Source organism: Ranitomeya imitator, chromosome 3, assembly GCF_032444005.1.
Source record: "Ranitomeya imitator isolate aRanImi1 chromosome 3, aRanImi1.pri, whole genome shotgun sequence".
Taxonomy (NCBI): Eukaryota; Metazoa; Chordata; class Amphibia; order Anura; family Dendrobatidae; genus Ranitomeya; species Ranitomeya imitator.
In genome coordinates, this window is record NC_091284.1 from 39,792,839 (window position 1) to 39,818,634 (window position 25,796).

Below are 25,796 nucleotides of genomic sequence, written 5' to 3' on the forward strand. Positions count from 1 at the left end.
GCCGATGTACACACCGGATCATGTATGTAACCTAGGATTTATGGCCAATGCCAAAAAAAAAATCAAAACATTTGCAGACGCCCAAGAGAGGATTATGAGATACTCGAGGAAATTGACCCAAATTATGATCCCAGTCGGTGCACGTCAGCAGAACACGGTGTACTGAAGTCTCTTCACCTGAGTGTCAGCAGTGAACAAGTTAAAGGCGGGTGAACAGAGGTGTATGATAATGGACTACTAGATATGATGGTTGACCGCTATGTTAGCCCAATAGAATACATCATGCCCGATGAACCCATCTAATCAAGTGTGTTAATATATCGCCCGTTTTCCGCTCTGCTATCTCTATCACTTGTCTCGGGGCTGCTGGGTGGAGACTAACTGCTATGATGTCTACCATACACGGCACACAGACATGAGACTCCTGCTCTCATGTCTCTACATAGGACATGTTCAGAAGCAGCAGCGGCATGGAAGGCAATAATAGGTATTCAGCAGTGTAGCTGTGAATCCAGGATGAAATGAAACACTAGAAAATGGCAGTGTGATCTATCTGCCTCTTGTTCTCCTCCCACTTCCCCACTTCATAGACTTCAATAGGCAGCTGTAATCTGATCCCTCAGTGAGCTGGTAGTCTGTCAGACAGATTTTAGTAGTTTTTCCCATGGATGATAAGTTTTGGAGTGGAGAAACTGGCATATTTCTCTGATAATATATGAGTAAGTTTCTTGCATTCGCTTACACTATTTATTTTGTTTGAGACAACAGCGACCATTTCGTTAATTCCTGTGTCACATTCTCATTACCAGTCCATAAGCCGGATAAGGTGAGCTGGGTGGAGGCGGCAGGAACCGTACGGGATGGATTATGTGTCTATACTGCCCTGCATAGTCTGGCGCACCTGGCACCAGGAAAGTTTGTGCTGATACCCGATGGAGCAAGTGTACGTATCGCTCTGCCTTTATCCTATATTATTACTACGTTTATGGCCAAGGGGAAACGTGATGACACAGAATAAGAGCAGAGGAATCTCCCCCTGCCTAGCTGCCATCAGCCCACTCGGAAAGCCGGTGATAACCTCTTCACCAGTGGTAATGGATGTGTTTTGTTTAAAATCTACCATGTGGGCCTTTTTATTTAGTGCTAGTGTATATGGTCCTTACTAAAGGGTCATGGCTTGCAGAGTAATTATGCTGAGTAGCCTAAAGACATGCCCCTTGGCATCCTGTGAACCATGCTCCTTCGCGTTCTGTGAGCCACACCCCTCTTGGCATCCTGTGAGCCACGCCCCTCTTGGCATCCTGTGAGCCATGCCCCCAAGCGTCCTGTGAACCACGCCCCCAGTGTCCTGTGAACCACGCCCCCAGTGTCCTGTGAACCACGCCCCCAGTGTCCTGTGAACCACGCCCCCAGTGTCCTGTGAACCACGCCCCCCTTGGCGTCCTGTGAGCCACGCCCCCCTTGGCGTCCTGTGAGCCACGCCCCCCTTGGCGTCCTGTGAGCCACGCCCCCCTTGGCGTCCTGTGAACCACGCCCCCCTTGGCGTCCTGTGAACCACGCCCCCCTTGGCGTCCTGTGAACCACGCCCCCCTTGGCGTCCTGTGAACCACGCCCCCCTTGGCATCCTGTGAACCACGCCCCTCTTGGCGTAATGTGAACCACGCCCCTCTTGGCGTAATGTGAACCACGCCCCTCTTGGCATCCTGTGAACCACACTCCCCTTGGTGTCCTGTTAAACATGCTCCCCCCGACATCCTGTGAACCACGCTCCCCCTTGGCATCCTGTGAACCACACTCCCCTTGGCATCCTGTGAACCACGCTCCCCCCTCTTGGCATCCTGTGAACCACGCCCCTCTTGGCATCCTGTGAACCACGCCCCTTTTGGCGTCCTGTGAACCACACCCCTTTTGGCGTCCTGTGAACCACACTCCCCTTGGTGTCCTGTTAAACATGCTCCCCCCGACATCCTGTGAACCACGCTCCCCCTTGGCGTCCTGTGAACCACGCTCCCCTTGGCGTCCTGTGAACCACGCCCCTCTTGGCGTCCTTTGAACCACGCCCCTCTTGGTGTCCTGTGAACCACGCTCCCCTTGGTGTCCTGTGAACCACGCCCCTCTTAGCGTCCTGTGAACCACACTCCCCTTGGTGTCCTGTTAAACATGCTCCCCCTGACATCCTGTGAACCACGCCCCTCTTGGCATCCTTTGAACGACGCCCCTCTTGGTGTCCTGTGAACCACGCTCCCCTTGGTGTCCTGTTAAACATGCTCCCCCTGACATCCTGTGAACCACGCCCCTCTTGGTGTCCTGTGAACCACGCTCCCCTTGGTGTCCTGTTAAACATGCTCCCCCTGACATCCTGTGAACCACGCCCCTCTTGGCGTCCTTTGAACCACGCCCCTCTTGGTGTCCTGTGAACCACGCTCCCCTTGGTGTCCTGTGAACCACGCCCCTCTTAGCGTCCTGTGAACCACACTCCCCTTGGTGTTCTGTCAAATATGCTCCCCCCCCGACATCCTGTTAACCACGCTCCCCCCCCCCCCCCTTGGCATCCTGTGAACCACGCCCCTATAATAGTGTTGTTGTTAATTTATTTTATTGCCATTTAATATTTTGATTACAAATTTCTTAATATTCCATTTTATTTTACTTTATGACATTTTTATTATGCTATATTATAATTAATCAAAATTGTATAGTAATAGTATAATATAAATATGGAAAAGAATCGAATAACCAAATAGAGAAGAGCAATAGGATACATTAATAACATTATTATTTTAATATTACTGATTAATATAGTGCAACATTAAAATGGCAAAAATACAATAAGACAAACCACATTAACTGGTAAGAGAAAAAAAACTAAAGAGATGACCTGGGATATAAGCTGGTGTGCGTGTAGCGCGTGCGTTCAGGTTACAGTGGCCACTAAACAGTCAAAACCTAAAATAAAAACACACTAAGCAAATGGTCACCGTGGTGTGGTGGGACGTCCGGCTTTCATGGCTTTTACGTCCTTTTTTTTTTTTTTAGCAGAATTATGTTATCTAAGTACCCTATATTATTTTCATGGACTATTGCTGTTTGTTTACTGCAGGGTATTTTATTTATTTTGTTTTTCTTAGGTTTTATTAAATAGTAATACTAGAAATGTAAAAATATCAATTATTTAATATCTTGGTGTGCCATTTTATTATTTTGCATTACTTTCATTTACTATTACATTTTTAATATAAATTGCAATAATCTGATGTAATAAAATATTGGGAATAAATGAACAATAATTTTGTGCATTATTATTTAATATTTTGATATCTTTTTTATATTCGACCTTTTTTTTTATTTTGCTTTTATTTTTATGTTCTACTATAAACTTTAAGCATTTAAATATTACTGATATTATATTATAATATATATTTATTTTTATTTTTTTTCCCAGCCGTTTGGCACGCTGGCTATTCAGCTGTCCCATCATAGAGGAGCCAGTGTGGTCACAACCGCACACAGCGAGAAGGACAAGCAGTATCTGGATAAAATAAGACCCCCTGTAGGTGAGATCTGCCGCTGTGTTCCTAGGTCTTGCTTTAGAAATATATTTTGGGATAATATGGAGACCCGTTCAGCAGTGTTTATTTTGAGGACCTTCCTACTGATGAGCCTGACAGCAGACATTATGGTTTTCAGACTTCTATATAAATCTGCATCAATCGAAAACGGCAGTCGCAGATAGAAGCGTTTGGCTTCTTGTTTGGGCGTTTTTAAGCTTAGGGCGAAACTAGGATCAATTATATTTTAGCTTTTTACTCTTCGTCACGACAGCACCCCACATGACAGCACCCCACATGAGGGAGAGGGATCCGCCCATAGGAACAGGAAACCTACAGAATAAAAGGAGGCGGTCCCCTCTCCTCCTCAGTTTAGGTTTCCTGTTCCTATGGGAATCCCAGGACGTACCTACAGAAGATCCCTGGGCCATACACCCGCCTGCGTCGGTCTCTGTAAGGAACGGCAGGGGCTGCGGTTCCAGTAGCAGCGGCGGGGGAGCCACTGTGTACAGCCTCCCCCCTCGTCTGATCGATAGCCATGGTCCGGGTCCAGTCACCGCTGGTCCGCCCGGCCCCATGAGGGCGCGCGCCCTCAAGCGGCCGGCTAAATAAAGCAGCCGCCGCATGGAGGAATGAGCGGCGCGTCTGACCCGGAAGTCGCTGGAGCACTTCCGGGTTCGGGCCGGGGAGGCAGGAGATTTGGCGCCATATTTAAAAGCTGCAGCGCTACTGTCGGCCGGTGTGTGGATGTGAGTATGGCTTCACCGGCCGACGAAACGCACCTTGTGGTACCAGAGCGCTCTCCTAGTAAGGAGAAAAGCGCCAGGAGCAGCATTAAAGAGGGTGGTCGTCAGGAGCGATCTTCCACTAGGCAAAAAGATCCCTCAAAGAATCCGCCTCCAGATCCAGTACCTGTCAGCTTCTCTGGGTGAGTGTAAAGACTTCTCTACCTATATGCTGATGTATGTTCCTCCTATGTCCCCTTCCTTCAGTCCAGGAAAAAAGCGCACAAGTCCAAGCACAAACAATGTGCTTTATGTATACAGCCCCTTCCAGACTCCTATATGAAGAGGTTATGCTCAGATTGCATCATACTGACCTTACGTCAAGAAAACATTATGACTCCATCTGACGTTAGAGCCATGATTCGAGAAGAGATGCAGGGACTGTCACAGGCTAGTATCCCTAGTTCCCACCAACCTAGCAGATCCCCATCTCCGGAAAACCCAGAATCAGAGGAGGTGCATAAGTCCTCAGATGAGTCGGAAACTCGGCCGAGTTCATCCGAAGATGAGGGGGGGCTGTGTCTGCCTAACAGCAGCGTGGACAACCTGGTGAAAGCAGTCAGAAACACGATGGGGTGCCCTGATGAGAAAGGGAAAAAATCAGCTCAGGACATCATGTTCGCGGGGTTAGGACAAAGGAAGCGCAGATCCTTTCCCGTTGTCGCAACTGTTAAAGAATTAATTAAAAAAGAGTGGGACAAACAGAGCGCCAGAGGTTTTCTACCATCTTCCTCTAAAAGGCGATATCCCTTTAGCGACGAGGAGCTGAATACTTGGTCGAAAGTGCCAAAAGTGGACGCAGCCGTAGCCTCAACCTCAAAACAGTCAGTCTTGCCTGTAGAGGATTCAGGGATGCTAACGGATCCGTTGGACCGTAAAGCAGAGGCCCTACTTAAAAAATCTTGGGAGGCCAATACAGGGGCATTCCGACCAGCCATCTCTGCTACCTGTACGGCGAGATCTCTGCTGGTTTGGATGGAACAACTGGAGGAGCAGATCAGAGGTAGAACTGCAAGAGACTCCATTCTACCAAAGATCCCTCTGATGAAGGAGGCTGTAGCATTCCTGGCAGACGCCTCAGTAGATTCGCTACGCCTAGCAGCCAGGTCAGCTGGCTTAACAAACACAGCCCGGCGAGCACTCTGGTTGAAGAACTGGAAAGGGGACGCACAGGCAAAGGCAAAGCTTTGTGCGCTCCCCTGCCAGGGTGAGTTCCTTTTCGGGAAGACTCTGGAGGAGATCTTAAAGAAAGCAGGAGAACGGAAGAAAGGTTTTCCTAATCAGTATCTTCCGTCTTACAGGAGAGCATTCAGAAGATGACCCTTTTCCCGGAGGCCGTTTGAGCAAAGGGATCGCTGGGAGGCGAAAGACCCTAAGCAAAAAGGAGCCCTGTTTACCGGATCTTACAACTCAAAACGTGGCAAGTACCGCTAACCTGGAAGTAGGCGGTAGATTAAAATTTTTTCTATCCAAGTGGGAACATATAACATCCAGCCGTTGGATATTGGACATTATAAGAGATGGCCTTAAATTAGAATTTTTTAGAATCCCTTGGGATTCTTTTATAATAACATCTCCAAAGGGACAAGAACAACAGGAGGCTCTAGAGTCCGAGATTATTTCTCTCCTATCTAAAAAAGTGTTGGTAGAGGTTCCCCAAGATCAAAGAGGAAGGGGATTTTACTCCCCTTTGTTTTTGATCAAAAAACCAGATGGTTCATTCAGAACCATCATTAATCTCAAGAAATTAAATTCCTTTCTATATAATCGAACTTTTAAAATGGAGTCTATTAGTTCTGCCATCAAGCTCTTGTTTCCTAGGTGTGTCATGGCCGGAATCGACCTAAAAGATGCCTATTATCATCTTCCCATACATGCCGAACATCAGCAGTACCTAAGGGTAGCAGTCATCCTGGCAGGACAGGTTCGTCACTTCCAGTATGTAGCAATGCCCTTTGGGCTTTCTATGGCTCCCCGCATCTTTACAAAGGTGATCCTGGAAGTGATGGCTCACTTACGCCAGCAGAACACTCTCATAATACCCTACCTGGATGATTTTCTTGTTATCGGAAATTCCATATCCCAATGTCAAATGCGGTTATCTAATGCGATCTCATCCTTGCAGGATCTAGGTTGGATCGTGAATTACGAAAAATCCAGGTTGAATCCAGACACCATCCAGATATTTCTGGGAATTCAACTAGATTCAGTAAGTCAGAGGAGTTTTCTGCCACAGTCAAAGAGAATAATTATTCAATCAAAGGTGTCAGAGGCAATATCAAAGCCCTGTATGACCCTGAGGAAGGCCATGTCCTTACTTGGATCACTGTCCTCATGTATACCAGCCGTGCTGTGGGCTCAATATCATACCCGTCAATTGCAGTATGAAATATTATCCATTCAAAAGGAAGTACGACATTTAGAGAGTAAAATCACTCTTTCCAGTGACGTAATTGAATCCCTAAGCTGGTGGTTAGACATGGATCACCTTTCAGGGGGTGTACCATGGATGATAAATCCCTCCAAAACAATTATCACTGACGCCAGCCCTGTGGGTTGGGGCGCACATATGGAAGATAATCTGATCCAAGACACCTGGAATCAGGCGGAGCTGGTGTATTCTTCAAATTGGAAAGAGTTAAAAGCAGTAGAATATGCCCTAAGTCATTTTCTTCCACAGGTTCAGGGAATGCACGTGAGAGTTCTGTCAGACAATTCCACCGCAGTGGCGTACATAAACCGTCAGGGAGGTACGCGATCAGGAACCCTGATGAACGTAGCAGCAAACATCCTCCAGTTGGCAGAGTTTCATCTTCCATCCTTAACAGCCCTGCACATCAAAGGGGCAGAAAACACCAAGGCGGACTACCTCAGCCGAAACAGGCTACGACAAGGGGAATGGTCGTTAAACAAGGACATATTCAACATGATAACAAAAGCATGGGGCGTACCCCAAATAGATCTGTTCGCCACAAGAGACAACAGACAGGTAAAGAGATTTGCTTCCCTGAACCTCATGGATCACCCAGACATGTTGGACTCCCTTCACCATCCTTGGAGCTTCAGGCTAGCGTACGCCTTCCCTCCAATGTCTGTGATACCTCTAGTGATCAGGAAGATCAGGAGGGACCAAGCCAGAGTAATCCTGATTGCTCCCTTCTGGCCAAAAAGACCATGGTTCTCGTGTCTCCAAAGCATGTCTCTATGCGATCCATGGATCCTTCCTTTACACAAGGAACTGTTGTCTCAGGGCCCATTTTTCCACCCGCAAGTGAAAGGTCTTCACTTGACGGCGTGGAATTTGAGAGGCAGTTGTTAAAATCTAGGGGGTTCTCGGAAAAACTAGTTAACACCCTATTGTTGAGTAGGAAGAGATCTACCACCCTATTATACAGTAGGGTATGGAAGAAGTTCTTAGATTTTCATACAAAACCATTCTCTAAGCAGATTCCGATAGTTCCGATTCTAGAGTTCCTACAAAAAGGTAGAGAATTAGGGTTATCGGTGAACACCCTAAAGGTTCAAGTCTCAGCTTTAGGAGCCTTGTATGGGGACAACATAGCAGCCAACAAGTGGGTCTCCAGGTTCATCAAATCCTGTGAACGTTCCAATCCGGTCCATATTCCCCGTCTACCTCCGTGGGATTTGAATTTAGTCTTAGAAGCCTTAACTGACTCCCCATTTGAGCCACTACATGCCATACCTCTAAAGGTCCTAACATACAAAGTCGCCTTATTGGTAGCCCTAACCTCAGCTAGAAGGGTTAGTGACATCCAGGCCCTATCGGCAGACCCACCTTTCTTAATGGTATTTCAGGATAGAATTGTCCTAAAACCTGATCCCTCATACCTCCCTAAGGTAGCATCCATCTATCACAGATCTCAGGAGATAATTCTGCCTTCTTTTTTTAATACACCTGTAACCCCAGAACAACATAAGTTGCACACCTTAGATGTCAGAAGAGCTATCCTGACATATATAGAGAGGTCTCAAACATGGAGGCAGAGTAGGGCTCTGTTTGTCTCCTTTCAGGGCCGCAAGAAAGGATATGGGGTCACAAAGGCTACCATTTCTCGATGGATCAGAGAAGCTATTTGTCTAGCCTACACATCAAGGGGCGAAATCCCACCAGTGGGGATTAAAGCGCATTCCACGCGGGCCATGGCTTCCTCTTGGGCGGAACATGCGGATGTACCGATCCACATGATATGTAAGGCCGCAACCTGGTCCACACCTTCTACCTTTTACAACCATTACAGACTTGACCTTTCTGCTTCCTCTGATTTGACCTTTGGTAGAGCTGTTCTTAGTACAGTAATCCCACCCAAATAATGAATCTCTGAAAATCTCTCATGTGGGGTGCTGTCGTGACGAAGAGTAAAAATCCGGATTACTTACCGGTAATGCTCTTTTAATGAGTCACGACAGCACCCATGTATTACCCTCCCTAAATTATGCACAGCACTTTCCCTTAAGTTCAAAGAAGTAATGGTTGTATAGGGTTAAGAATTTTTATGTTACTGAATAAGAATGAATACTAACACTTTTGCGGTTCCCTTTTTATACTCTGTAAACTAAACTGAGGAGGAGAGGGGACCGTCTCCTTTTATTCTGTAGGTTTCCTGTTCCTATGGGCGGATCCCTCTCTCTCATGTGGGGTGCTGTCATGTGGGGTGCTGTCGTGACTCATTAAAAGAGCATTACCGGTAAGTAATCCGGATTTTCTGCATCATTTATTGGTTTTCTGAAATCCACCTCCTCCATAAGATGCGATCGCCGTGTCCCCTATACTTTACACTGCAGCTCTGCTTTTTCAAACTGGCTGCTTTGTAAAAGACGACTTTCTATCCATGAGACCCAAGAACTAGAGTGACGAGAACCATCCAAAGTAAGCAAATGTGTCATCTTGTTTCCAGCCCGTGTTATAGACGTCTCTAAAGGCAACGTAAATCTGACCGAGAAAGGCATCGAGGAGACCGGAGGACTGGGGTTTGACGTAATCGTCGACGCTGGAGGTCAGTGATACCAGTCATCCCTTCCAGATCCTGATAAGTTTCCCGCAGCCGCTCTGATCAGCTCTAAATTGATGTTTTTTTTATTTATGATGTTTGTTGTTTTATTTTAAAGGGATATTTCAGTTTTAGCAAATTATTGTTATTCATTGCATGATATATATATATATATATATATATATATATATATATATATATATATATATATATATATATATATATATATATATATATAAATTTTATTTATTTTTTTTCATGTTTCCCATATTCTTTCTGCACCATAGTCTTTAGTATCTCTGTTTGCTGTCATTGAATAGGATCTTTTTAATTATATATTCTCCCAGTGGATTAAAAAAAAACTCATCAAAATATCTCCGTGTGCGGAACTGTCCGAACAAATAAAATATTTATCCCGTTCAGTCAACGCCAAAAGAAAACAAATCAAAATGTCAGAATTGCTGTGGTTTAGTCCTCTAGCCTCCTGTTGTGAATTCCGTTCTTGGGCTCTCTCTGGTGGTTGTAAATGGCACTTTTGTGAATTCTGCCCTTGGGCTCCCTCTGGTGGTTTTGAATGGAACTGCCGCTCCTTGGGTTTAGCTTTAGCAGCTGCTTTCACTAATCGTCTCTCCTGGCTCTGCTATTTAAGTCTGGCTCTTTCTTCAGCCTGTGCCACTTGTCAATGTTCTCTGGCTGGATTCACATCTCTGCTTGGATTCTCCTGGTTTCCTGACCAGTTCTGCAAAGATAAGTTCTGGCTTTGCTCTTTTCAGTCCACATGTTGTGGACTTATTGTTCTGTGCATTCTATTTTTGTCCAACTTGTCATTATGGATTTTTTCTGTTAGCTGGAAGCTCTGGGAAGCAGATTTACCCTCCACACCTTTAGTCAGGTGTGGAGATTTTGTAAACTCTGTGTGGATTGTTTTGTAGTTTTTATACTGACCGCACAGTATCCTTTCCTGTCCTATCTATCAAGCTAGACTGGCCTCCTATGCTAAAATCTGATTTCATCTCTGCGTATGTTATTTTCCCCTCCTCTCACCGTCAATATTTGTGAGGGGCTATCTTTCCTTTGGGGATTTTCTCTGAGGCAAGATAGGTTTCCTGTTTCCATCTTTAGGGGAAGTTAGATCTTAGGCTGTGCCGAGGGGTCTAGGGAGCGTCAGGTACCCCCCACGGCTATTTTTAGTTGCGCTGCTAGGTTCAGGGTCTGCGGTAAGTACAGATACGACCTCCTTCAGAGCTTGTCTCATGTTGTTCCTAAACCACCAGATCATAACAAAATGAAATTAAATGTATCTCAAAAGAAGGAAAAGAAAGTTCTGAACCATTTTTTTTTTTTTTTCTGTGCTCTGGTTTGCCTCTTTTTTTCCTCTTGATATCTGGGTGGTGCAGGATATATGCTCTGGCATGGATGTTCAGGGTTTGTTTTCTCGTGTGGATCAACTGGCTGCAAGAGTACAGAGTATCCAGGACTATGTTGTCCAGACTCCGGCTTTAGAGCCCAGAATTCCTACTCCGGATTTGTTCTTTGGGGACAGATCCAAGTTTTTGAACTTTAAAAATAACTGCAAATTGTTTTTTGCTTTGAAACCCCGTTCTTCAGGTGATCCCATTCAGCAGGTGAAAATCATCATATCCTTGCTGCGTGGTGATCCGCAAGACTGGGCTTTTTCTCTTGAAACAGGGAATCTGGCATTATTGAATGTAGACGCATTTTTTCAAGCGCTCAGATTATTGTATGACGAACCTAACTCTGTAGAGCATGCTGAGAAAACACTGTTGGCCCTGTGTCAAGGTCAGGAAGCGGCAGAGTTATACTGCCAGAAATTTAGAAAATGGTCTGTGCTCACTAAATGGAATGAAGAGGCTCTGGCTGCTATTTTCAGAAAAGGTCTTTCTGAAACCCTTAAAGATGTTATGGTGGGGTTTCCTATGCCTGCCGGTTTAAACGAATCTATGTCTCTAGCCATTCAGATTGATCGGCGTCTGCGCGAGCGCAAAGCTGTGCACCATATGGCAGTATCCTCTGAGCATAGTCCTGAACCTATGCAATGTGATAGGATTTTGACTAGAATAGAACGGCAGGAATTCAGACGTCAGAATAGGCTGTGTTTTTACTGTGGTGATTCTGCTCATGTTATTTCTGATCGCCCTAAACGTACTAAGAGAGTCGTTAGGTCTGTTACCATTAGTACGATACAGCCTAAATTTCTCTTATCTGTGACCCTGATTTGCTCATTGTCGTCCTTTTCTGTCATGGCATTTGTGGATTCAGGCGCTGCCCTGAACTTAATGGACTTAGAATTCGCCAGGCGCTGTGGTTTTTCCTTGCAGCCTTTGCAGAGCCCTATTCCTTTGAGGGGCATTGATGCTACACCCTTGGCCAAGGATTAACCTCAGTACTGGACACAGATGACTATGTACATGGCTCCTGCACATCAAGAAGATTGCCGTTTTCTGGTGTTGCATAACCTGCATGATGTTGTTGTGCTGGGATTTCCATGGTTACAGGAACATAATCCAGTGCTGGATTGGAAAACTATGTCTGTGACTAGTAGGGGTTGTCAAGGGGTACATAGTGACGTTCCTTTGATGTCAATTTCCTCTTCCTCCTCTTCTGAGGTCCCTGAGTTTTTGTCGGATTTCCAGGATGTATTTGATGAGCCCAAGTCCAGTTCCCTTCCACCACATAGGGACTGTGATTGTGCTATTAACTTGATTCCTGGTTGCAAGTTCCCTAAGGGCCGACTTTTCAATCTATCTGTGCCAGAGCATGCCGCCATGCGGAGTTATGTTAAGGAATCTTTGGAGAAAGGGCATATTCGGCCGTCTTCGTCACCATTGGGAGCGGGTTTCTTTTTTGTTGCTAAGAAGGATGGCTCCTTGAGACCCTGTATAGATTATCGTCGTCTTAATAAGATCACAGTCAAATTCCAATACCCCTTGCCTTTGCTTACTGATTTGTTTGCTCAGAATAAGGGGGCTAGTTGGTTTACTAAGATTGACCTCCGAGGGGCATATAATCTTGTTCGTATTAAACAGGGTGACGAATGGAAAACTGCATTTAATACGCCCGAAGGCCATTTTGAATACCTTGTGATGCCATTTGGGCTCTCTAATGCTCCATCTGTGTTCCAATCCTTCATGCATGATATTTTCCGCAATTATCTTGATAAATTCATGGTCGTATATTTGGATGATATTTTGATTTTTTCCAATGATTGGGAGTCTCATGTGAAGCAGGTCAGGATGGTGTTCCAGATCCTTCGTGATAATGCTTTATTTGTGAAGGGGTCTAAGTGCCTATTCGGAGTTCAGAAGGTCTCTTTTTTGGGTTTTGTTTTTTCTCCCTCGTCTATAGAAATGGATCCTGTTAAGGTCCAAGCTATTCATGACTGGATCCAACCCACATCTGTGAAGGGTCTTCAAAAATTTTTGGGCTTTGCTAATTTCTATCGCCGTTTCATTGCCAACTTTTCCAGTGTGGTTAAGCCCCTTACTGATTTGACGAAGAAAGGCGCTGATGTGACGAATTGGTCCTCTGAGGATGTTGAGGCCTTTCAAGAGCTTAAACGCCGATTTACTTCTGCCCCTGTGTTGCGTCAACCGGATGTGTCTCTTCCTTTTCAGGTTGAGGTCGACGCTTCTGAGATTGGGGCAGGGGCCGTCTTGTCTCAGAGGGAGTCTGATGGTTCTTTGATGAAACCGTGTGCTTTTTTTTTCCAGAAAGTTTTCGCCTGCGGAACGCAATTATGATGTCGGCAATCGGGAGTTGTTGAGGAGTGGCGACATTGGCTTGAGGGAGCTAAACACCGCGTTGTGGTCCTGACCGATCATAAGAATCTGATTTACCTCGAGTCGGCCAAGCGGCTGAATCCTAGACAGGCTCGATGGTCCCTGTTTTTCTCCCGTTATGATTTTGTGGTCTCGTATCTTCCGGGATCTAAGAATGTTAAGGCTGATGCCCTCTCTAGGAGTTTTTCGCCTGATTCTCCTGGAGTCCTTGAGCCGGTTGGCATTCTTAAGGAGGGGGTGATTCTTTCTGCTATCTCCCCTGATTTGCACCGGGTGCTTCAGGAATTTCAGGCTGATAGGCCTGACCGCTGTCCTGTGGGGAAGCTGTTTGTTCCTGATAGATGGACAAGTAAGGTAATTTCTGAGGTTCATTGTTCAGTGTTGGCTGGCCATCCTGGGATTTTTGGTACCAGAGATTTGGTTGCTAGGTCCTTTTGGTGGCCTTCCTTGTCTCGCGATGTGCGTGCTTTTGTGCAGTCCTGTGGGACTTGCGCCCGGGCCAAGCCTTGCTGTTCCCGCGCTAGTGGGTTGCTTTTGCCTTTGCCGGTCCCTGAGAGGCCCTGGAAGCATATTTCCATGGATTTTATTTCGGATCTTCCTGTTTCCCAGAAGATGTCTGTTATCTGGGTTGTTTGTGACCGGTTCTCTAAAATGGTCCATTTGGCACCTTTGCCTAAGTTGCCTTCCTCCTCAGATCTGGTTCCATTGTTTTTTTCAGCATGTGGTTCGTTTGCATGGCATTCCGGAGAATATTGTGTCTGACAGAGGTTCTCAGTTTGTCTCTAGATTTTGGCAGGCCATTTGTGCTAGGATGGGCATTGATTTGTCTTTTTCTTCGGCGTTTCATCCTCAGACTAATGGCCAAACTGAGCGAACTAATCAGACCTTGGAAACCTATTTGAGATGCTTTGTGTCTGCTGATCAGGATGATTGGGTGTCTTTCTTGCCGTTGGCCGAGTTTGCCCTTAATAATCGGGCTAGTTCGGCTACTTTGGTTTCACCTTTCTTTTGTAATTTTGGTTTTCATCCTCGTTTTTCTTCTGGGCAGGTTGAGCCTTCTGATTGTCCTGGTGTTGATTCTGTGGTGGACAGGCTGCAGCAGATTTGGACTCATGTGGTGGACAATTTGACGTTGTCTCAGGAAAGGGCTCAACGTTTTGCTAACCGCTGTCGGCGTGTTGGTCCCCGGCTTCGTGTGGGGGATTTGGTTTGGTTGTCTTCTCGTCATGTTCCTATGAAGGTTTCTTCTCCTAAGTTTAAGCCTCGGTTTATTGGTCCTTATAAAATTTCTGAAATTATTAATCCGGTCTCTTTTCGTTTGGCTCTTCCAGCCTTTTGCCATTCATAATGTTTTCCATAGATCTTTGTTGCGGAGATATGTGGTGCCCATTGTTCCCTCAGTTGACCCTCCTGCCCCGGTGTTGGTTGAGGGAGAGTTGGAATATGAGGTTGAGAAGATTTTGGATTCTCGTTTTTCAAGGCGGAGGCTTCAGTATCTTGTCAAGTGGAAGGGTTATGGCCAGGAGGATAATTCTTGGGTTGTTGCCTCCGATGTCCATGCTACCGATTTGGTTCGTGCTTTTCACTTGGCTCGGCCTGGGGGCTCTGGTGAGGGTTCGGTGGCCCCTCCTCAAGGGGGGGGGTACTGTTGTGAATTCCGTTCTTGGGCTCCCTCCGATGGTTGTAAATGGCACTTTTGTGAATTCTGCCCTTGGGCTCCCTCTGGTGGTTTTGAGCGGAACTGCCGCTCCTTGGGTTTAGCTTTAGCAGCTGCTTTCACTAATCGTCTCTCCTGGCTCTGCTATTTAACCTGGCTCTAGTCTTCAGCCTATGCCACTTGTCAATGTTCTCTGGCTGGATTCACATCTCTGCTTGGATTCTCCTGGTTTCCTGACCAGTTCTGCAAAGATAAGTTCTGGCTTTGCTCTTTTCAGTCCACATGTTGTGGACTTATTGTTCTGTGCATTCTATTTTTGTCCAACTTGTCATTATGGATTTTTTCTGTTAGCTGGAAGCTCTGGGAAGCAGATTTACCCTCCACACCTTTAGTCAGGTGTGGAGATTTTGTAAACTCTGTGTGGATTGTTTTGTAGTTTTTATACTGACCGCACAGTATCCTTTCCTGTCCTATCTATCAAGCTAGACTGGCCTCCTATGCTAAAATCTGATTTCATCTCTGCGTATGTTATTTTCCCCTCCTCTCACCGTCAATATTTGTGAGGGGCTATCTTTCCTTTGGGGATTTTCTCTGAGGCAAGATAGGTTTCCTGTTTCCATCTTTAGGGGAAGTTAGATCTTAGGCTGTGCCGAGGGGTCTAGGGAGCGTCAGGTACCCCACACGGCTATTTCTAGTTGCGCTGCTAGGTTCAGGGTCTGCGGTCAGTACAGATACCACCTCCTTCAGAGCTTGTCTCATGTTGTTCCTAAACCACCAGATCATAACAGCCTCCCCCCAAAAAAAAAATTGGAATAAAAAGAGATCAGAAAGTCACATGGACTCAAAAATTGTGATGATGAAAAAAACAAAAATGATAGAACTCTATTAACAGAAAAAGATAAATAAAAAAATAGTAAAATAAAAGGACTAGAAATAGGAAAAACCCAATGTGGCTAAACAAAGAAGTAAGACAGGCAATTAACAGTAAAAAGAAAGCATTTGCACTACTAAAGCAGGATGGCACCATTGAAGCTCTAAAAAACTATAGGGAGAAAAATACTTTATCTAAAAAACTAATTAAAGCTGCCAAAAAGGAAACAGAGAAGCACATTGCTAAGGAGAGTAAAACTAATCCCAAACTGTTCTTCAACTATATCAATAGTAAAAGAATAAAAACTGAAAATGTAGGCCCCTTAAAAAATAGTGAGGAAAGAATGGTTGTAGATGACGAGGAAAAAGCTAACATATTAAACACCTTGTTCTCCACGGTATTCACGGTGGAAAATGAAATGCTAGGTGAAATCCCAAGAAACAATGAAAACCCTATATTAAGGGTCACCAATCTAACCCAAGAAGAGGTGCGAAACCGGCTAAATAAGATTAAAATAGATAAATCTCCGGGTCCGGATGGCATACACCCACGAGTACTAAGGGAACTAAGTAATGTAATAGATAAACCATTATTTCTTATTTTTAGGGACTCTATAGCGACAGGATCTGTTCCGCAGGACTGGCGCATAGCAAATGTGGTGCCAATATTCAAAAAGGGCTCTAAAAGTGAACCTGGAAATTATAGGCCAGTAAGTCTAACCTCTATTGTTGGTAAAATATTTGAAGGGTTTCTGAGGGATGTTATTCTGGACTGTTTAACTCCATATCAGCATGGGTTTATGAGAAATCGCTCCTGTCAAACCAATCTAATCAGTTTTTATGAAGAGGTAAGCTATAGGCTGGACCACGGTGAGTCATTGGACGTGGTATATCTTGATTTTTCCAAAGCGTTTGATACCGTGCCGCACAAGAGGTTGGTACACAAAATGAGAATGCTTGGTCTGGGGGAAAATGTGTGTAAATGGGTTAGTAACTGGCTTAGTGATAGAAAGCAGAGGGTGGTTATAAATGGTATAGTCTCTAACTGGGTCGCTGTGACCAGTGGGGTACCGCAGGGGTCAGTATTGGGACCTGTTCTCTTCAACATATTCATTAATGATCTGGTAGAAGGTTTACACAGTAAAATATCGATATTTGCAGATGATACAAAACTATGTAAAGCAGTTAATACAAGAGAAGATAGTATTCTGCTACAGATGGATCTGGATAAGTTGGAAACTTGGGCTGAAAGGTGGCAGATGAGGTTTAACAATGATAAATGTAAGGTTATACACATGGGAAGAAGGAATCAATATCACCATTACACACTGAATGGGAAACCACTGGGTAAATCTGACAGGGAGAAGGACTTGGGGATCCTAGTTAATGATAAACTTACCTGGAGCAGCCAGTGCCAGGCAGCAGCTGCCAAGGCAAACAGGATCATGGGGTGCATTAAAAGAGGTCTGGATACACATGATGAGAGCATTATACTGCCTCTGTACAAATCCCTAGTTAGACCGCACATGGAGTACTGTGTCCAGTTTTGGGCACCGGTGCTCATGAAGGATATAATGGAACTAGAGAGAGTACAAAGGAGGGCAACAAAATTAATAAAGGGGATGGGAGAACTACAATACCCAGATAGATTAGCGAAATTAGGATTATTTAGTCTAGAAAAAAGACGACTGAGGGGCGATCTAATAACCATGTATAAGTATATAAGGGGACAATACAAATATCTCGCTGAGGATCTGTTTATACCAAGGAAGGTGACGGGCACAAGGGGGCATTCTTTGCGTCTGGAGGAGAGAAGGTTTTTCCACCAACATAGAAGAGGATTCTTTACTGTTAGGGCAGTGAGAATCTGGAATTGCTTGCCTGAGGAGGTGGTGATGGCGAACTCAGTCGAGGGGTTCAAGAGAGGCCTGGATGTCTTCCTGGGGCAGAACAATATTGTATCATACAATTATTAGGTTCTGTAGAAGGACGTAGATCTGGGGATTTATTATGATGGAATATAGGCTGAACTGGATGGACAAATGTCTTTTTTCGGCCTTACTAACTATGTTACTATGTAAAAGAAAGATTGGCTCACTGAGACTCGAAGGCCCACATCATCCTGTAGCCGGCTCTGGCCACAGCATCTGTGAAGATTGGCAACTGTTGGACATGTCAGCCATGACTGTGTACTGCCGTCAGGAGGAGCAGATACTGTGTGCATGTATAAGGAAAATGACTATACTGCCGACAGGAGGTTCAGATACTGTGTGCATGTATAAGGCAAATGACTGTGTACTGCCGACAGGAGGTGCAGATACTGTGTGCATGTATAAGGCAAATGACTGTGTACTGCCAACAGGAAGTGTAGATACTGTGTGCATGTATAAGGCAATGGAGCTCATGCACATGATGTACATGAGGGAGAGAGCGGCCGCTACCCTGGACGAATCTGGAAGAAAATGGTTCATGCGAGTGCAGATAATACCTCTGTATCAGCAGTTTGTGATTGGAGGCCATTCTCTTTTTCCCAGTGATGATGTACAACTCCGGAGACTCCATTAATAAACAATCGCTTCTGCCGCACAAACATGAAATCATCTCTCTTCTCGCTGTCGGAAGCCACTGGGTAACGAGAGAGCAATATCTTCAGGTACCAATATCACAAGAAATTCTCAGTACACTTTTTTATTTACGGTATTTATTTTTTACAGTTTTAGGATTTTTCTGTAGTTGCACAGATGAATGAAGTTGACATTATGGAAAATATCAGCAATATATTGTGTATAGACTTAAGAGATAGATGAAAAAAATATATATAGCATAGAGACATAGCTAGAAGCTCCTGAAGCGAATGCAAAAGTCACAATATATTGGTGGTTCATAGGAATTTTCAGTGCATGATCATGATGTCCGTGGCATGCAGAGCAAAGCATAGTTGAGTTGTGCTACATCTCAAATGTCAGAGCCGTGAGGATGCCATTAAAGTGTCTGGGAGATGTTTTATTAGACAGGATCATTAGGTTCATCTTTTTTTTCATGAATTAGACAGGGTCATGAGATGCAAATGTTAGCTGATATCAGGGAGTTCTTCAGCATAGCATAGCTGAGCTGTGCTGCAACCTGACTGTCAGGATCACGAGGCTGCCATGGCTGTGTCTGGGGGATGTTTTATTAGACAGGATCATTAGGTTCATCTTTTTTTTCATGAATTAGACAGGGTCATGAGATGCAAATGTTAGCTGATATCAGAGAGTTCTTCAACATAGCATAGCTGAGCTGTGCTACAGCCTAGCTGTCCGGGTCACGAGGCTGCCATGGGAGTGTCTGGGGGATGTTTTATTAGACAGGCTCATTAGGTTCATCTTTTTTTACGTGAATTAGGGTCATTAGGTGGAAATGTTAGCTGGTGTCAGTGGGTTCTTCAACATAGCGTAGCTGAGCTGTGCTACAACCTGGCTGTCTGGGTCACGAGGCTGCCGTGGGAGTGTCTGGGGGATGTTTTATTAGACAGGGTCATTAGGTTCATCTTTTTTCATGAATTAGACAGTGTCATTAGGTGCAAATGTTAGCTGGTGTCAGTGAGATCTTCAACATAGCGTAGCTGAGCTGTGCTGCAACCTGGCTGTCAGGACCATGAGGCTGCTGTGAGAGTATCTGGGGAATGTTTTATTAGATTAAGGTCATTAGCTGCAAATGCAGAAGATATCAGTTGGATCTTCAGCATAGCATAGCTGAGCTGTGCTGCAATCCAGCTGTCAGATGTTTCATTATACAGAATCATTGGGAGCATCTGATCATACACAACAGACTGCATTAAAACTGCTGGAGGATAGATCCAACAGTAATGGAAGGTAAAGAGAGCCCTGGGGTGGGCTCATCACTGGGTGGGGGGATGGTGATAACTGAAGATCAGTGCAGATTTAATAGTAGATTGGCACACATAATTCACCATCTTCAGAAAACCAAAACCGCATTGTGATTTTAGGAATAACCCTTTAATAGAGAAACAGATAGATGGAAAATTCCTGTTTTTTTTTTTTTTGTTTTTTGTTTTTTCAAAATCTTGTCAGTGAAACGCAGCCATTCGTAATGTGAAGATGATCCAATTTGTGACCCCTGCATCACAATGGCCACCAAGCCACATGAGAAAAAAAAAAACAGTATTATATTAGGGGTCTGACTCAGTACATTTTACAATAAAGGTCCTGGGACTACATCTTCATCAGACCTGTCATTAATGTTTTGGTTCTTCTTTTCCATTTGATTGCAGCTTGATCCACCGGACAGCAATATTCTCTTCCTTAAAGGTGCGTCACTCTCATACCTCAATGAGGAAACCTGGAATCTGTCAAGTTCTCAGCAAGGAAAATATCTTCATATCCTTTGTTGTACAATGATCACTGCTTTCGTGATAGATTTTTTTAAAATTCATAAACAGGTATGATAAACCTGAGATTAAAGGGGAGAGGATCCTGCTGGAGAGAGTTCAGAACATTTCCTTGTAGTTGAAGGTGGAAGCTCTTCATACAGTCATGTAGTGGTGTTAGCGGTAGCGCAGGGTGGAAGCCTTTCTTGTAAGGTTGTCTTAAGGTACCGTCACACATAACGATATTGTTAATGATATCGTTGCAACGTCACGCTTTTGGTGACGTAGCAATGATCCCGCTAACGATCTCGTTATGTGTGACAGCGACCAACGCTCAGGCCCCTGCTGGGAGATCGTTGGGGAATGATCAGGACCATTTTTTGGTCGCTGATCACCTGCTGTCATCGCTGGATCGGCGTGTGTGACGCCGATCCAGCAATGTATTCACTGGTAACCAGGGTAAATATTTACCCTGGTTACCATTGTAAAAGTAAAAAAAAAAACACTAGATACTCACATTCTGATGTCTGTCACGTCCCCCGGCGTCCACTGTGACAGCGCCAGCCGTAAAGCAGAGCACAGCGGTGACGTCACCGCTGTGCTCTGCTTTACGGCCGGCGCTGACAGTCAGTGCAGGGAAACTCTCGGCAGCAGCGCGTGCATTAGCAGCGCTCCTGCCGAAAGCAGTTTTAACCCTGTGGACGCCGGCGGGGGACGTGACAGACATCAGAATGTGAGTATGTAGTGTTTTTTTTTTTTTTTACAGGTGCAGGAACAAAAGAAAAATACTGGATTCGGGAGAATAACCGCATTCACACCAGGAAAAAAAATAAAATGCATATTTTTGGCAAGTGGCACGTCTTCTTTAAGGCCTCCACCACTTTGTTAATTCTGTACAAAATCAAGTGCATCCTTAACTGTATCCTCACATATCCTAAAAGATGTTATGGACAAATTGGGGGGTGGAATATTCAGGTAAGTAAATTTGGTATACAGTCCATTTTTGGTAAATTTCTAATGACTTCTATAGAAGAGTTGGGCTTGGTATAAATGGCGATATTTACGATTAGTAGCCCTGCTGGAATTATGTGGTCTAGCTAGAAGCTCATCACGGTGTGACGACCAAAAAACTTCAGAGTAGCACAACATAACTATAGTGGACACCTCGGCAGATGGCAATGCTGTTACTGAATAAAAACCATTACATAAAAACGCCAACCGCCTGTGCTTGTGCTAGCAGATTTAAAGTGACATATAAGGTCAACGTATTAGGACAGGGACTTCATGGGAAGTGGTGCGTGCCACCGGATCTAGGTGTTTGGGCGTGGGGCCATTAGCTATATTACTATAGGGCTCTTGGTTTTGGAATTGGGGGCCCAGCACAAAAGTGCTTCACATATTGGTAAAGCTCCTCTTAGTGGCATTCACTGCATATAGATTTATCCACTTAAGAATTCAACACCATGTGCAGGTAGCCTCCCAAAGTTATGGAATTTATCAAGCCAGGAAACCGGCACTGAACAAGTAAAGCAAATTCTTAAACAGCAGTTAACATAGCAAACTGCATTTTAAAGATTAATTTTATTTTCAGTCCTTGAGAACCGCAATGGGTTCCAGTTTGACCCCAGATTATGAGAACGTCTTCGTGTCCAATTAGACGTTTACAACGATTATTACCTACACTTCACCTCCACCACAAAAGATATAGCCAGATGTATTCTGAAATAATTTCATACAGAATTTTGGGAATTTTGAGCGCATGGTAGATATTAACATAAAACATATTGACATTGATTTTTATATTGATGAAGATGTAGTGGTAGGGGAGTGAATAAGAGATTATTTTACTATGGAGCCCTATGATTTCCATATATGTACACATATTGCTCCACTCTTATTTAACTCAAATGTTAAGGGTGTTTTTTTTCTTTTCAGGCCATATCTGGATGAACCTGTACCAATGTATGAAGCTAAAGTGTTCATGGAAATGGTCCAAAGAAAAGAAGTAAAGAAACGACTGGTTGTTCAATTATGAGAATGCTGAATTGACCATAGAAAGGTTCAAGGGCACATAACATATTTCACAGCAGCTAATCTAATAGTATTTTGTAAATTGGTGATATATGTGTTCAGTTAATAAAGTTACAGATGGTTTAAACAAATTGTGTGGCTTTTTACTGGTAAAATGAAGTTTTGTAGCTCATATACAGCTAAGAAATGTGGCTTAAAGGGGATTTTCCATCTCTATGATCATTAGAATTCTGACCTTTACACCCCCACTAATCCTGAAAATGAAGGGCACAAAGCACTAGTGTAGCTGTGCTACCTCATTTTTTTTCTCTGCTCTTGAGCTTCTGGCCACCCCGTCGTACATGGAACTGCAGAAGAGCCCGTTCAAGAAGAAATGGTCAGCTGCAGCTCCCGTCACAGCTGGATGGTCCGGAGCTCATGTATAGGCAAAAACTGTAAAAGTTTGCAGCACTGAGTCAATGCTCCAGACCCTGAATTCTCAAAATCCGTGCAGACTCTATATGCCAGACACACATGGATCACTACATGGTGGCATATGCTAACGATTGACCATTACTTTATAAGATGGAATTACCCCTTTTAAAAGAAATGTTTTAAAATATCTCTTTATTTTCAATCACCCTTTTATGGTAAATATGTCTATGAAATCACTTTTTTTCTACTATCCTTGGCATTATCTAATGATAAAATTCTGAAATTTTGCCATTTTTACTCACAATAGGCTGATACTATAGAGATCCACTGCTCCACAGTCCTGAAAAAAAAAAAAGTTTTTTCAATCTAGCAAAGTGAATTAAAAGCAAAAATGATTTGCCGCGTCATTAAAATTGTAGCATGGGCAAAATATCTGACACGTTTCGAGTCTGGCTGATCTCTTAATTGTAGACTTAAAGGGCGTCATTTTTATGTCCATGTGTGACAAGACGGAGTTTACTCTTAATTATTCCAGCTGTATTGTTCATTAGGTCAATGGACATGAGCCATTGTTGATATGAGCCTGTGCGTTGACTCATGTTGTATGTTACTCTGTGGAATGCCTGCTGATTATCGACCCCTGTGGTTTACTAGTGTACAGACCTTGGAGGACAAGTAGGCAGGTTAACTGAACAATCGATGTTGGTTAAGTTGTTGAATGTCTGCTGATTACATATTTTATCAGTCTCTGCAATTTACTAGAGGACAAATATGCAGGTAATAGAACAAAGAGGTATTTCCTCCCCCCTACCTTTACCCAGTTCTGTGGGATAATGTCAGCTGTGGGTATAAAAGGGACCAGTGAGACTCTACAGGATAGTAACCATGGCACCAACTGGTGGATTACAGATCTGCTCCACTGCCCATCAGTGAACCCAGAAAGATGTTTGGAGAACCCAGACTGGAACACTCAGGTCACCTAGCCACATACCTCACTGAACTCTGTCAACTTCCTAAGCTTGTCGCTACCTCCTCTCTCTGGGTGTCGATAAAAGCGGGGTGCTACTGGTTGGGGTAATTGTCCCTGGATGCCCCAAAGTCATACAGGTTCTAATTCCTGGTGAGCCAGTGGAAGGGTGCGACTGTCGTTTGCACCATCTTATGTACTTGCTGGGACTGTAATATATGTTGTTGACTGTTAGTGATCCAATAAAGTATTACCACAGTGTATCACCCTCACCCTGTGTTGTCTGACTAGTATTCTGCACAAGGGGAGGCAGTACGGGCTGTGACAGGGTCACTGGCAATGTATGTGAGCGAAGATGTGGATCACAAACATTGCGATCTGTGATATGAAAACCCAGAAACTTCTCTTCATCATGTTATGAGCGGTTAATTGGCCATGACTGGGTTTTTTTTTTTTTTTTTGTGAGTAGTTGTAAGAGATGGGTGGGACGGCGACTCACTATATCTCCACCCCAATGGTGTGGTTCGCCAAGTTAAAGGGAACCTGTCACCCCCAAAATCGAAGGCGAGCTAAGCCCACCATTCTGGAATGCTGTAGATAAGCCCCCGATGTATCCTGAAAGATGAGAAAAAGACGTGAGATTATACTCACCTGGGCGGGCGGTCCGATGGGCGTCGCGGTCCGGAGCCTCCCATCTTCTTACGATGACGTCCTCTTCTTGTCTTCACGCTGCGGCTCCGGCGTACTTTGCCTTATTAAAGGCAGAGTAAAGTACTGCAGTGCGCAGGCGCTGGGCCTCTCTGACCTTTCCTGGCGCCTGCTCACTGCAGTATTTTGCTCTGCCCTCAACAGGAAGACAAAGTACGCCTGCACCGGAGCCGCAGCGTGAAGACAAGAAGAGGACGTCATGGTAAGAAGATGGGAGGCCCCGGACCGGACGCCCATCGGACCGAACCGCAGCAGGACCGCCCCTGGGTGAGTATAATCTAACCTCCCTCATCTCGCCGATGCCCTCTCCACAATTCCCTGTCTGGTGTCTGAAGGTTCCCAAAACCCTGACTTTGGGCAGAAGGGGAGGATATGTGATGGGGTCACTGGCAATGTATGTGAGGGGAGGTACGTTTCTCGAAGATTGCCATCTTCTGTGATGTGAAAACCCAGAAGTTTCTCTCCAGAATGTTATGTGCCCAGAAGGGTTAATCGGCCATGAAAGGGTTGTTTTTGTGAGCAATTATAGGAGATGGGTGGGATGGCTACTTACCATATCTCCACCCCAAGGGTGTGATTCGGCAAGTTACATGTCCAGCCACTGAGTTATTTCACTGTCTGTGGGCTGGAGGTAAGAGAGATCCAAAGAAGAGTTTATGTGCAACTTGCTGGACTCTGATTGTACCCTGTTCGGGCAGATTCTCGCAGGTCTAAGGATTGTGCTATGTCATCTTTTCATCTCCTGGTTTTGCCAGAAAGGCCATGTTTACTTTGTTGAACCTTGCACTGGTTTATGCGATGATCTAAATAAACCAGCAGAAGAAACATCCGTGTCTACCTCTGTGAGCAGCTGAGCGAGTCGACCTACCACAGGTCGTTCAGTGGGATGAGCACTGGCACATGTGGGTTTTCAAAGACAGCCAGGCCAGCAGACCAGATCACCAAACAAACGTAAATATTAGACAAAGATGACACAAGTAATCACAAAATGCAGGTTATTATTAAGGGAAAAAGAAATCGAAACCTACAGAGTCCTGTGCGAGAAAGTGATTATCCCCTAAACCTTAATAACTGGTTTGGCCACATATGGCAACAACAACTGCAATCAAGCTTTCACAAAACTGACAATGAGTCTGACTCTCTTACAACGCTCTGGAGGAATTTTGGCCGACACATGTTTGCAGAATTGTTATAATTCAGCCACATTGGAGGGTTTCCAAGCATGAACTGCCTTTTTAAGGTCATTACAGCATCTCAACTGGATTAAGGTCAGGACTTTGACTAGGCCACTCCAAAGTCTTAATTTTACTTTTCTTAAGCCATTCAGAGGTGAACTTGCTGATGTGTTTTGGATCATTGTCCTACTGCATAACCCAAACGCACTTCAACTTGAGCTCATGAACAGATGGCCAGACATTCTCCTTCGGAATTTTTTGGTAGACCGCAGAATTCATGGTTCCATTTACCACATCAAGTCTTCCAGGTCCTGAAGCATCAAAACAGCCCAAGATCATCACACTACTACCACCATATTTTACTGTTGGTATGATGTTCTTTTCTGAAATGCTGCGTTACTTCTACGCCAGATGTAATGGGACATACACCTTCCAAAAAGTTCAACTTTTGTCCCGTCAGTCC

General features: G+C 44.6%; 1 protein-coding gene across 3 annotated transcripts in view; it reads left to right on the forward strand.

Annotated features, from left to right (window-relative positions):
• Positions 1-22,200, forward strand: part of CRYZL1 (crystallin zeta like 1) — a 46,014-nt gene extending 23,814 nt beyond the window's left edge. For 2 of the 3 annotated variants that reach the window (XM_069760793.1, XM_069760792.1), the window contains 7 exons: positions 810-943; positions 3,443-3,554; positions 9,250-9,348; positions 18,204-18,322; positions 19,943-20,048; positions 20,968-21,013; positions 21,974-22,200. In XM_069760793.1, the coding sequence (XP_069616894.1) occupies positions 810-943; positions 3,443-3,554; positions 9,250-9,348; positions 18,204-18,322; positions 19,943-20,048; positions 20,968-21,013; positions 21,974-22,073 (716 nt within the window). In that variant the 3' untranslated portion in view covers positions 22,074-22,200. Of the gene's footprint in view, positions 1-809; positions 944-3,442; positions 3,555-9,249; positions 9,349-18,203; positions 18,323-19,942; positions 20,242-20,967; positions 21,014-21,973 lie in introns of those variants that run through there. The other variant, XM_069760794.1, reaches the window with a different exon arrangement.
• The last annotated feature ends 3,596 nt before the right edge of the window (positions 22,201-25,796 follow it).